Source organism: Leucoraja erinacea, unplaced genomic scaffold, assembly GCF_028641065.1.
Source record: "Leucoraja erinacea ecotype New England unplaced genomic scaffold, Leri_hhj_1 Leri_571S, whole genome shotgun sequence".
NCBI classification, from domain to species: domain Eukaryota; kingdom Metazoa; phylum Chordata; class Chondrichthyes; order Rajiformes; family Rajidae; genus Leucoraja; species Leucoraja erinaceus.
In genome coordinates, this window is record NW_026576478.1 from 19,834 (window position 1) to 33,149 (window position 13,316).

General features: G+C 62.3%; 1 protein-coding gene across 1 annotated transcript in view; it reads right to left on the reverse strand.

Moving 5' to 3' along the window:
- The window catches only part of LOC129694186 (dynactin subunit 1-like), a 40,766-nt gene that overhangs the window by 16,247 nt on the left and 11,203 nt on the right, over positions 1–13,316 (reverse strand). Inside the window, exons 2-6 of the mRNA XM_055630904.1 lie at positions 12,999–13,256; positions 11,906–11,987; positions 10,326–10,357; positions 9,117–9,137; positions 7,146–7,175 (exon numbers count right to left, since the gene is read on the reverse strand). Coding sequence (XP_055486879.1) covers positions 7,146–7,175; positions 9,117–9,137; positions 10,326–10,357; positions 11,906–11,987; positions 12,999–13,256 — 423 coding nt within the window. The remainder of the gene's footprint in view (positions 1–7,145; positions 7,176–9,116; positions 9,138–10,325; positions 10,358–11,905; positions 11,988–12,998; positions 13,257–13,316) is intronic.

The window sequence follows — 13,316 nt, forward strand, 5'->3', positions numbered from 1 at the left end:
GGGACGGGGCGGGACGGGGGCGGGACAGGACAGGACGGGGACGGGACAGGACGGGACGGGACATGGCGGGGACGGGACAGGACGGGACAGGGTGGGACAGGACAGGACGGGACAGGGCGGGACAGGACAGGACGGGACAGGGCGGGACAGGACAGGACGGGACAGGGTGGGACAGGACAGGACGGGACAGGGTGGGACAGGACAGGACGGGACAGGGCGGGACAGGACAGGACGGGACAGGGTGGGACAGGACGGGGGCGGGACAGGACAGGACGGAACAGGACGGGACAGGGTGGGAGGACGGGACGGGACAGTTGCAGGACGGGACATGGACGGGACAGGGTGGGACAGGGTGGGACAGGACGGGACGGGACATTGCGGGACGGGACAGGACGGGACAGGGTGACAGGGACAGGACGGGACGGGACATTGCGGGACAGGACGGGACGGGACAGGACGGGACGGGACATTGCGGGACAGGACGGGACGGGACAGGACGGGACAGGGTGGGACAGGACGGGACGGGACATGGCGGGACGGGGACAGGACGGGACGGGACAGGACGGGACAGGACGGGACGGACATGGCGGGACGGGACAGGGCGGGACGGGACAGGACGGGACGGGACAGGGACGGGACGGGACAGGGCGGGACGGGACAGGGCGGGACGGGACAGGGCGGGACGGACAGGGCGGGACGGGACAGGGCCGGACAGGGCGGGACGGGACAGGGCGGGACGGGACGGGACGGGACGGGACGGGACGGGACAGGGCAGGACGGGACAGGGCGGGACGGGACAGGGCGGGACGGGACAGGGCGGGACGGGACAGGGCCGGACAGGGCGGGACGGGACAGGGCGGGACGGGACAGGACGGGACGGGACGGGACGGGACGGGACAGGGCAGGACGGGACAGGACAGGACGGGACGGGGACAGGGGGACCGGACAGGGCGGGACGGGACAGGGCGGGACGGGACAGGACGGGACAGGGCGGGACGGGACACAGGACGGGACAGGGCGGGACGGGACAGGGCGGGACGGGACAGGGCGGGGACGGGTCAGGGCGGGACAGGTCAGGGCGGGACAGGTCAGGGCGGGACAGGTCAGGGCGGGACATGGCGGGACGGGACATGGCGGGACGGGACATGGCGGGACGGGACAGGGGCGGGACGGGACAGGGTGGGACGGGGCAGGGGCCGAAGGGACGGGACAGGGCGGGACGGGACAGGACGGGACGGGACAGGGCGGGATGGGACAGGGCGGGACGGGACAGGGCGGGACGGGGCGGGAACAGGGCGGGGACGGGACAGGACAGGACAGGACGGGACGGGACAGGACGGGACGGGACATTGCGGGACAGGACGGGACGGGACAGGGCGGGACGGGACAGGACGGGACAGGGTGGGACAGGACGGGACGGGACATTGTGGGACAGGACGGGACGGGACGGGACAGGACGGGACAGGACGGGACGGGACCGGGATGGCGGGACGGGACAGGGCGGGACGGGACAGGACAGGACGGACGGGACAGGACGGACGGGACATGGCGGGACGGGACAGGGCGGGACGGGACAGGACGGGACGGGACAGGACGGGACAGGGCGGGACGGGACGGGACGGGACAGGACGGGACGGGACAGGACGGGACGGGACAGGGCGGGACGGGACAGGGCGGACGGGACAGGGCGGGACGGGACAGGGCGGGACGGGACGGGACAGGGCGGGACGGGACAGGGCCGGACAGGCGGGACGGGACAGGGCGGGACGGGACGGGACGGGACGGGACGGGACGGGACGGGACAGGGCAGGACGGGACAGGACAGGACGGGACGGGACAGGGCAGGACGGGACAGGGCGGGAACGGGACAGGGCCGGACAGGGCGGGACGGGACAGGGCGGGACGGGACAGGACGGGACAGGGCGGGACGGGACAGGGCGGGACGGGACAGGGCGGGACGGGTCAGGGCGGGACAGGTCAGGGCGGGACAGGTCAGGGCGGGACAGGTCAGGGCGGGACAGGTCAGGGCGGGACATGGCGGGACGGGACATGGCGGGACGGGACATGGCGGGACGGGACAGGGTGGGACGGGACAGGGTGGGACGGGGCAGGGCAGGACGGGGACAGGGCGGGACAGGACGGGACGGGACAGGGCGGGACGGGACAGGACGGGACAGGGTGGGACAGGACGGGACGGGACATTTGTGGACAGGACGGGACGGGACGGGACAGGACGGGACAGGACGGGACGGGACATGGCGGGACGGGACAGGGCGGGACGGGACAGGACGGGACGGGACAGGACGGGACGGGACCTGGCGGGACGGGGGACAGGGCGGGACGGGACAGGACGGGACGGGACAGGACGGGACAGGGCGGGACGGGACAGGACGGGACAGGACGGGACGGGACGGGACGGGACGGGACAGGGCGGGACGGGACAGGGCGGGACGGGACAGGGCGGGACGGGACAGGGCGGGACGGGACAGGGCGGGACGGGACAGGGCCGGACAGGGCGGGACGGGACAGGGCGGGACGGGACAGGACGGGACGGGACGGGACGGGACGGGACAGGGCACATGACGGGACAGGACAGGACGGGACGGGACAGGGCAGGACGGGACAGGGCGGGACGGGACAGGGCCGGACAGGGCGGGACGGGACAGGGCGGGACGGGACAGGACGGGACAGGGCGGGACGGGACAGGACGGGACAGGGCGGGACGGGACAGGGCGGGACGGGACAGGGCGGGACGGGTCAGGGCGGGACAGGTCAGGGCGGGACAGGTCAGGGCGGGACAGGTCAGGGCGGGACATGGCGGGACGGGACATGGCGGGACGGGACATGGCGGGACGGGACAGGGCGGGACGGGACAGGGTGGGACGGGGCAGGGCAGGACGGGACAGGGCGGGACGGGACAGGACGGGACGGGACAGGGCGGGATGGGACAGGGCGGGACGGGACAGGGCGGGACGGGGCGGGACAGGGGCGGGGACGGGACAGGACAGGACAGGACGGGACGGGACATTGCGGGACAGGACGGGACGGGACAGGGCGGGACGGGACAGGACGGGACAGGGTGGGACAGGACGGGACGGGACATTGTGGGACAGGACGGGACGGGACGGGACAGGACGGGACAGGACGGGACGGGACATGGCGGGACGGGACAGGGCGGGACGGGACACAGGGACGGGACAGGACAGGACGGGACGGGACAGGGCGGGACGGGACAGGGCGGGACGGGACAGGACGGGACGGGACAGGACGGGACGGGACAGGACGGGACAGGACGGGACGGGACAGGACGGGACGGGACAGGGCGGGACGGGGACAGGGCGGGGACGGGACAGGGCGGGACGGGACAGGGCGGGACGGGACAGGGCCGGACAGGGCGGGACGGGACAGGGCGGGACGGGACGGGACGGGGGGGACGGGACGGGACGGGACAGGGCAGGACGGGACAGGACAGGACGGGACGGGACAGGGCAGGACGGGACAGGGCGGGACGGGACAGGGCGGGACAGGGCGGGACGGGACAGGGCGGGACGGGGGACGGGACGGGACAGGGCGGGACGGGACAGGGCGGGACGGGACAGGGCGGGACGGGACAGGGCGGGACGGGTCAGGGCGGGACGGGTCAGGGCGGGACAGGTCAGGGCGGGACAGGTCAGGGCGGGACAGGTCAGGGCGGGACATGGCGGGACGGGACATGGCGGGACGGGACATGGCGGGACGGGACAGGGTGGGACGGGACAGGGCGGGACGGGGGGCAGGGCAGGACGGGACAGGGCGGGACGGGACAGGACGGGACGGGACAGGGCGGGATGGGACAGGGCGGGACGGGACAGGGCGGGACGGGGCGGGACAGGGCGGGACGGGACAGGACAGGACAGGACGGGACAGGGCAGGATGGGCAGCACGGCACCTTGTCGTTCAGCCCCCAGCCCAGTCACCACAGGGGACAGCACGGGAAAAATGGGGCAGAGCAGCTCCCTCTACAGTCCCACCACACCAACCCCCTTCCCGCGGGGTCAGAGAATGACACTCCCTCTACACAGTCCCACCACAATCCCCAGGGTGAGAAGGAAACCCCTGGGACTTCTCATCAGGATGGTGGGGAGAGTAGGTCTCCCATTTAACATTGGTCAATATGGTGACACTGATGAGTGAAGTGTGTTGATTATAATGCAAGGAGTATTGTGGGGAAAGCAATTGAGCTTGGAGCCTGGATCAGTGTTTGGGACTATGATGTTGTGGCCATTGGGAAACATGGTTGTGAGATGGACAAGATTGGCAGCACAATGTTGTGAAGTTTCCATGTTTCACACGTGATGGAGAGCGAGGTAAAGAGGTGGTGGAGTTACATTACTGATCATGGAGACTATCACGACGGCACTCAGAGAGGACATACTGGATGGTTCATCCACTGAGGCGCAGTGGCTTCAGCTTCGAAACAAGAAAGGTGAGAGCACTTTAACGCGATTGTACTATAGGCCGCCCAGTAGCAAGCGGCTGATAGAGGAGCAGATATGTAGACAGATGACTGAAAGATGCCAAAGCAACAGGGTTGTCTTAGTGTGACTTTATCTTCCCCAATATTGACTGCGACTTGCTCAGTGCCAGAGGCTTAGACAGGGCTCCATAAGTTTAATATGTAAGAAGGAACTGCAGATGCTGGTTTAAACTGAAGATAGACACAAAATGCTGGAGTAGCTCAGTGGGTCAGGCAGAACCTGTGGAGAACATGATAGGTGACATAGAAACATCGAAAATCAGGGCAGGAGGAGGCCATTTGGCCCTTCGAGCCAGCACCGCCATTCATTGTGATCATGGCTGATCGTCCCCTGTCAATAACCCGTGCCTGCCTTCTCCCCATATCCCTTGACTCCACTAACCCCTAGAGCTCTATCTAACTCTCTCTTAAATCCATCCAGTGATTTGGCCTCCACTGCCCTCTGTGGTAGGGGATTCCACAAATTCACAACTCTCTTGGAGAAAAAGTTTTTTCTCACCTCAGTCTTAAATGGCCTCCCCTTTATTCTAAGACTGTGGCCCCTGGTTCTGGACTCGTCCAACATTGGGAACATTTTTTCTGCATCTAGCTTGTCCAGTCCTTTTATAATTTTACTTGTTTCTATAAGAACCCCCTCATCCTTCTAAACTCCAGTGAATACAAGCCTAGTCTTTTCAATCTTTCCTCATATGACAGTCCCGCCATCCCAGGGATCAATCTCGTGAACCTACACTGCACTGCCCCAATCACAAGGATGTCCTTCCTCAAATTGGGAGACCAAAGCTGTACACAATACTCCAGATGTGGCTCTATACAACTGCAGAAGAACCTCTTTACTCCTATACTGAATGTCAACATTATGAAGGCCAACATTCCATTAGCTTTCTTCACTGCCTGCTGTACCTGTAAGCCGACTTTCAGTGACTGGTGTACAAGGACACCCAGGTCTCGTTACCCATTTCACATCCTGTCACTATGCTTGCTGTTGCTCTCGGCTCCCCTGCCGATATCGCTGACTACCACCTCATGCTTTCATCCTGTGCCAACTGCATAGAGACCTGATAGACATGTGGGGCAGGAAGACACAGTGCAGCTCCTTACATTGTGTTGGAGGGAACTATACAGACACAAAAAGAAGGAATGGGTTACATTTTGGTCGACACCCTTCTTCAGACTAAAGATGGGTTGTGACGTGAAATGTCACTCATTCCTTCTCTCCAGAGATGCTGCCTGTCCCGCTGAGTTACTGCAGCATTTTGTGTCTGTCTTTGGAGTATTGCGTATAGTTGTGGTCACCTCATTCCAGGGATGATGTTGTGGGGCTTTGGAGACGGTGCAGGGGCGGTTTACCAGGATGATGCCGGGACTACAGGGTTTCAGCTACAGGGAGAGGTTGGACACACACTGGGATTGTTGCCTCTGGAACGTCGGGAGTTGAGGGGATTCTCAGGAGCAGTTAGTGGCGGCGCAGTGGTAGAGTTGCTGCCTCACAGCGCCAGAGACCCGGGTTCAATCCTGACTACGGGCGCTGTCTGTACAGAGTTTGCACGTTCTCCCCGTGATCACGTGGGTTTTCTCCGGGTGCTCCGGCTTCCTCCCACACTCCAAAGACGTGCAGGTTTGTAGGTTAATTGGGTTTGGTAAAAGTATCCTTCGTGTGTAGGATAGTGCTAGTGTACGGGGTGATCGCTGGTCAGTGCGGACTCGGTGGGCTGAAGGGCCTGTTTCTGCGCTGTATCTCTAAAGTCTAAAAGTGTCAAGTATATAAAACGATGTGGGGTAATAGGCAGTCAGAACCATTTCACCATGGTGGAAGTGTCCAACACTAGAAGGGATAACTATACAGAGATGTGCAGGACAGACAGAGTGGTGGGGATGTGGAACACATTGCCTGGGGAAGTGGTGGTGGAGGCAGGTACATCGTGCCATTTAAGAGGCTTTAAATAAGCAGGTGTAAGTGCAGGGAATAGAGGGCGTGGATCATGTACAGGCAGAATGAGATCAGTTTGTCATATGGACTGTCATATGCTGAGAGAATGGAGCCGCTGGGCTTGTACACTCTGGAGTTTAGAAGGATGAGAGGACATCTCATTGAAACATATAAGATTATTAAGGGTTTGGACACGCTAGAGGCAGGAAACATGTTCCCGATGTTGGGGGAGTCCAGAACCAGGGGCCACAGTTTAACAATAAGGAGTAAGCCATTTAGAACGGAGTCGAGGAAACACATTTTCATACAGAGAGTGGTGAGTCTGTGGAATTCTCTGCCTCAGAGGGCGGTGGAGGCAGGTTCTCTGGATACTTTCAAGAGAGAGCTAGATAGGGCTCTTAAATATAGCAGAGCTGGGGGAATGGAATGCTAATGGAATGTTGTCCTTCATAACAAGAGGATTTCAGTACAGGAGTAAAGAGGTTCTTCTGCTGTTGTATAGGGCTCTGGTAAGACCACATCTGGAGTATTGTGTACAGTTGAGGCAGATATGATAGTGGTGTTTAAGGAGATTTTAGACAGACTGGATATATAGGGAATGCAGGGATATACGGATCACACACAGGCTGTTACACAAAGGGATTTGTGTAACTTCTCTCATGTTTAGTACAGTTTTGTTTAGTTTATTGTCACATGTACCGAGGCATTGTGAGAAGCTTTTGTTGCGTGCTATCCAGTCAGCAGAAAGACAACACATGATCACAATCGAGCCGTCCACAGTGTACAGATACAGGATAAAGAGAATAACGTTAGGTGCAAAATAATGACCAGTAAAGACCGATTAAAGATGGTGCGAGGGTCTCCAATGAGGTAGATGGGAGGTCAGGACCGCTCTCCAGTTGGTAAGAGGACGGTTCAGTTGCCTGATAACAGCCGGGAAGAAACTGCCCCTGAATCTGGAAGTGTATGTTTTCACACTTCTGTACCTCTTGCCCGATGGGAGAGGGGAGAAGAGGGAGTGACCGAGGTGAGACTGGTCCTTGTTTATACTGCTGGCCTTGCCGAGTCAACGCGAGGTCAATGGGTCAGAGGTTGGGTTGTGTGATGTACATCTGAAGGGTCACCCTATGGGAGAGCCTGGGGCTGGAGCTCACCCTGTGGGTGAGGCTGACATAACGGTCAGTCTGGCCCCTGCCCACTGCCCCTCTCTGCCCACGGCTGGTGGAATGGAGAGGGTGGAGTTGGTGACTCACGGGAGATCCCTGCCCCATGTACCATCGCAGGTCAGCCTGTCCCAGCCCCACTCTGCCCGTGACTGGTGGGACCCTGCATGCTCTGTCACCCAGTGTCCCAGCCCCACTCTGCCCGTGACTGGTGTAGCCCTGCATGCTCTGTCACCCTGTGTCCCAGCCCCACTCTGCCCGTGACTGGTGTAGCCCTGGACAGCCCCTGGTCACCAGCCCCACTCTGCCCGTGACTGGTGGGCCCCTGCATGTCCCAGTCACTCTGTGTCCCAGCCCCACTCTGCCCGTGACTGGTGGGACCCTGCATGTCCCAGTCACTCTGTGTCCCAGCCCCACTCTGCCCATGACTGGTGGGACTCTGCATGTCCCCTGTCACCCTGTGTCCCAGCCCCACTCTGCCCGTGACTGGTGTAGCCCTGCATGTCCCTGTCACCCTGTGTCCCAGCCCCACTCTGCCCGTGACTGGTGTAGCCCTGCATGTCCCTGTCACCCTGTGTCCCAGCCCCACTCTGCCCGTGACTGGTGTAGCCCTGCATGTCCCAGCCACTCTGTGTCCCAGCCCCACTCTGCCCGTGACTGGTGGGACCCTGCATGCCCTGTCACTCTGTGTCCCAGCCCCACTCTGCCCGTGACTGGTGTAGCCCTGCATGTCCCAGTCACTCTGTGTCCCAGCCCCACTCTGCCCGTGACTGGTGGGACCCTGCATGCCCTGTCACCCTGTGTCCCAGCCCCACTCTGCCCATGACTGGTGTAGCCCTGCATGCCCCTGTCACTCCAGTGTCCCAGCCCCACTCTGCCCGTGACTGGTGTAAACCTGGACAGCCCACGTCACTCTCCCCCGTCACTCCAGTGCCCTGAGCAGTGTAACCCCTGGACTTCCATGGTCACCGTGTGCCCCAGCCCCAGCCCCGGCCCCCCAGCCCCGGCCCCAGCCAGTGTGGACGCGGTCACTTCCCACCATGCACGTACAGCTCCCCCCCCAACAGCTCACATCCAGCACATGGGATGATGCAATGAGGTACAGCACACAGTGGGGGGCAGTGGGGGGGGGGAGGGGGGGGGTGTTGCAGTGAGAGGGCGTGATGGGGGTGTGTGACGGGGTGTTGTGGGGGGCTGAGGGTGGGATGGGGGTTGAGGGGGGGGAGGGGAATGAGGGGTGTGCGTCGGGGTGTTGGAGGAGATGGGAAGGGGTGTTGTGGGACATGAGGGGGGGGATGAGTGGGCGTTGGGGGGGGTGTGAGTGGGGGAGATGGGGGCATTGCTGGAGGATGAGGGGGAGTTTGCAGGGGGGTGTTGGGGGGGATGAGGGGGGTAGGGGGTGTTGGGGGGGTGAGGGGGTGAGGGGGAGATGGGGTGATGTGCATGCCCGGACCGCACCCATGCAGACAGCGATGGAGACAGGGCAGCAAGCACCAGCATGCGCAACCTTCTTTGGCTTGGTTCCACGCTGCATGAACAGTAGAGGTGAAAGGTTAACACAAGACCATCACTCACCTGGCCCGGGGGGGGGGGGGGGGGGGGGGGGGGGTGAGAGAGAGAGAGAGAGAGAGGGGGGTGGGGGAGAGAGAGGAAAACACTGGCTGGCAGGGATTCCATCCACACTCACTGATCCCCACCCACACTGACCCACACACACACAGACGTGTTCACCGTGGCCCGGCGGTCTGGCGGTCTGGTGGTCAAACACACCGTTCAGCAGGGATTCGGCAACTCCAGCAGCACCAGGACGGGACCCTTCTACAGACTGATTGATGAAGTCCACACCCCCCCCCCCCCCCCCACTAATCCAGAGTGGGAAGAAGGGTCCTGATCCAACACATGGTCTGTCCATTCACTCCCTCCCTCCACAGATGCTGCCTGACCTGCTGGGCCTGGCTTATCACATGTAGCCAGCTACAGCGTGTTGCATGCTGTCCAAACACATCAGCTCACACCTCTGTAGTACACACCCAGTACAATAGGTAGAGCAGAGGGGCAGCTACACAGTATAGAGCTCAGCATCGTAGTCGACCCACTCCAGTTACCCCAGCACTCAGTGCCTTGCACTGCGGGGAGTGGAGGGAGGGCAGTGGGGGGGGGGGGGAGGGGGGTGGGGGTGGGGGGTGTAGGGGGGGAGTGGGGTGGGGGAGAGAGGAGTGGGGGTGGGGGGCGTAGTGGGGGGGGATAGGGGAGGGGGAGGGGAGTGGGGTGGAAGAGTAGTGGGTGGTGGGGGGGGTTGGGGGAGAGGGGGTGGGGGAGGGTAGGGGGTGGAGGGGGGAGTGGGAGTGGGATTGGGGGAGAGGGGAGTGGGGTGAGGGACGGGAGTGGGGGGGGGGTGGGGGATGGGAGGGGATGGGGGTGGGGGAGGGAGGGGGAGGGGGGGCCGGGTAGGGGTGGTGGGGGGGCGTGGGAGGGGGTGGGGTGGGGGGTAGGGGAGTAGTGTGGGGGGGGGGGGGGGGTGGGGGAGAGGGGAGTGGGGCTGGGGGCCATGCCCACACACCTAGACTGGACACCAGACTGAGCCACCTCCACACATGGCCAGCAAGCCGGTGTGACGAGTGCTGCACAGGGCCCTGCCCTTGCCGTGTAGCTCAGCGTGCCAGTGTGGGGAAGGGTCTGCGAGGGGCTGCACTGGGCAGCTCAGTCACTTACTCACCAGCTTGCTCATCTTCGGAGTCTCCGTCATCTCTGCAACACAGAGCACAGGGTTAGTTTATGGTCACGTGTACTGAGGTACAGTGAAAAGCCGTTGTTACGTGCTAACCAGTCAGCGGAAAGACAATACATGATTACAATCAAGCCATCCACAGTGTACAGAGTGTTTAAGAAGGAACTGCAGATGCTGGAAAATCGAAGGTAGACAAAAGTGCTGGGGAAACTCAGCAGGTGCAGCAGCATCTTAAGAAGGAAATATTTCCTTCACTCCATAGATGCTGCTGCACCCGCTGAGTTTCACCAACACTTTTGCAGGGTAAAGTCCATGAAAGTCTGATTAAAGACAGTGTGCAGGTCACCAGTGAGGTAGATGGGAGATCAGGACCAGTCTCTAGTTGTGGTAGGACGGTTCAGTTGCCTGTAAACAGCCGGGGGGAAACTGTCCGTGAATGTGGAGGTGTGGGTTTGCACACTTCTGTACCTCTTGCCCGACAGGAGAGGGGAGAGGGGAGAGTGCCACAGCAGGCCGTTGAGGTAGAGACTATCACAACATTTAAAAAACATCTGGACAGGTACATGGATAGGACGGGTTTAGGGGATGTGGGCCTAACTCAGGCAGGTAAGACTAGTGCAGACTGTACCATTAGACATCGGAGCAGGATTAGGCCATTCAGCCCATCAAGCCTATCATCACCATGGTTGATATATTTTTCCCTCTCAACCCCATCTCCTGCCTTTTCCCTGTAACGTCGACTATTTTCTAAATGGGGAGATTATCCAGGAATCGGAGGCACAAAGGGACTTGGGAGCTGGTGCAGGATTCAAAAAAAGTTAATCTGTAAGTCGAATCAATAGTAAAGAAATCAAACTGAATGCTAGCATTTATTTCAAGACGGCTTGTATACAGAAACAGGGATGTAATGTTGAGGCTCTATAAGGCGCTGGTCAGGCCACATTTGGAATGTTGTGAGCAATTTTGGGCCCCATATCTGAGGAAGGATGTGCTGGCTCTGGAGAGGGTCCAGGGGAGGTTTACAAGATTGATCCCAGGAATTAGCGTTTGTCGGCACTGGGCCTGTACTCGCTGGAGTTTAGAAGAATGAGGGAGGAACCTCATTAAAGCATACAGAATAATGAAAGGCTTGGATAGAGTGGATGTGGGAGAGGATGTTTCCACTAGTGGGAGAGTCTAGGACTTGAGGCTATACCCTCAGAATTGAAGGAAGTTCTTGTAGGAAAGAGATGAGGAGAAATGTATTTAGTCAGAGGGTGGTGAATCTCTGGAATTCTTTGTCACAGAAGGCTGTGGAGGCCACGTCTTAGAATATGTTTAAGGCAGAGATAGATAGATTGTTGATTAGTACGGGTGTCAGAGGCTATGGGGAGAAGGCAGGAGAATGGGGTTAGGAGGGAGAGATAGTTCAGCCATGATTGAATGGCGGAGTAGACGATGGGCCGAATGGCCTAATGGTACTCCTATCACATGAACCTTTGATGCCCTTTCTAATCAAGAATCTGTCAATCTCCGCTGGGGGTGGGGGTGGAGGGTGGGGGCATGGGTGGGGGTGGGGTCCTACCTACCTCGTTTGGGCACCTTTGAGGCAGTGGTTTCCTGGGGAGTGTCGGGGGAGGTGGTGTCACCGCTGTCCTCCACAACCTGGATCTGAGGGAGATAGAACGGTCACTCACACCTTGCCCAGTGGTCACTCACCCACCCCACCCCCCCATCTCACTCACCCACCCCCCCCCTCACCCACCCACCCCCCATCCCCCATCTCACCCCCCCCCCACCCCCCTCACCCACCCACCCCCCCCCCACCACCCCACCCCCATCTCCCCTACCCACCCCCCCTCACACCACACCCCCATCTCACCTACCCCCCCTCCCTCACCACCCACCCCCCCTCACCACCCACCACCCCCCTCTCACCACCCACCCCCCCCACCCACCCACCCCCCATCTCACTCACCCACCCCCCCCCTCACCCACCCCACCCCCCCATCTCACCCCCCCCCCCCCCCCCCCACCCACCCCCCCTCTCCCACCCACCCCCCATCACCCTCACCCACCCCCCCTCACCCACCCACCCCCCATCTCACCTACCCACCCCCCCTCACCACCCACCCCCCATCTCACCCTACCCCCCCCCCTCACCACCCACCCCCCCATCTCACCACCCACACCCACCCCTCACCACCCACCCACCCACCCCCCCCACACCACCCACCACCACACCCCCCACCTCACCCCCCCTCACCACCCACCCCCCCCTCACCCACCCCACCCACCCACCCCCCACCCTCACCCCCCACCCACCCCCCGCTCACCCACCCACCCCCCCCCATCACCCCCCTCACCCACCCACCCCCCATCTCCCCCCCCCACCCACCCCCCCCAACCCACCCCCCCTCACCCCCCCCTCACCCACCCACCCCCCCCCACCACCCCCCCCCCCCCATCTCACCCCCCCACACCCACCACCCCCCCCAACCCACCCAACCCACCACCCACCCACCCCCAATCCCACCCCCCACTCACCCACCCCACCCACCCACCCAATCTCACCCCCACCCCACCCACCCACCCCCCCCCCCACCCCCTCACCCACCCCCCCCCACCCACCCCCCCCCTCCACCCACTCCCTGCCCCCCCTGCCCGTGGCCATGTGATTACCTGGGACTGGCGCACAAAGATGCCGCGGTTGTCATCACAGGTGAAGTAGCGCTTGCCCTGCACGGTGCCGTCGTTCTTGCCCCTGGCATCGTCCAGGATCACGCCCACCCACTTGCCCGAGGCAAACATGGTGGCACCCACGTAAGCCACCGTGCCGCGGTGACCCTTGCCAATCACCTCCACCCGCGAGCCCACCCGCAGGGGACGCCCACTGCTACTGCCACTCTCACCACTCATCCTGCTGCTGGGCTGGGGGATCTGTAGGCAGAACACAGAGGGTGAGAGGGGGAAGGGTGGGCACACAGGGAGGAGGGTGGG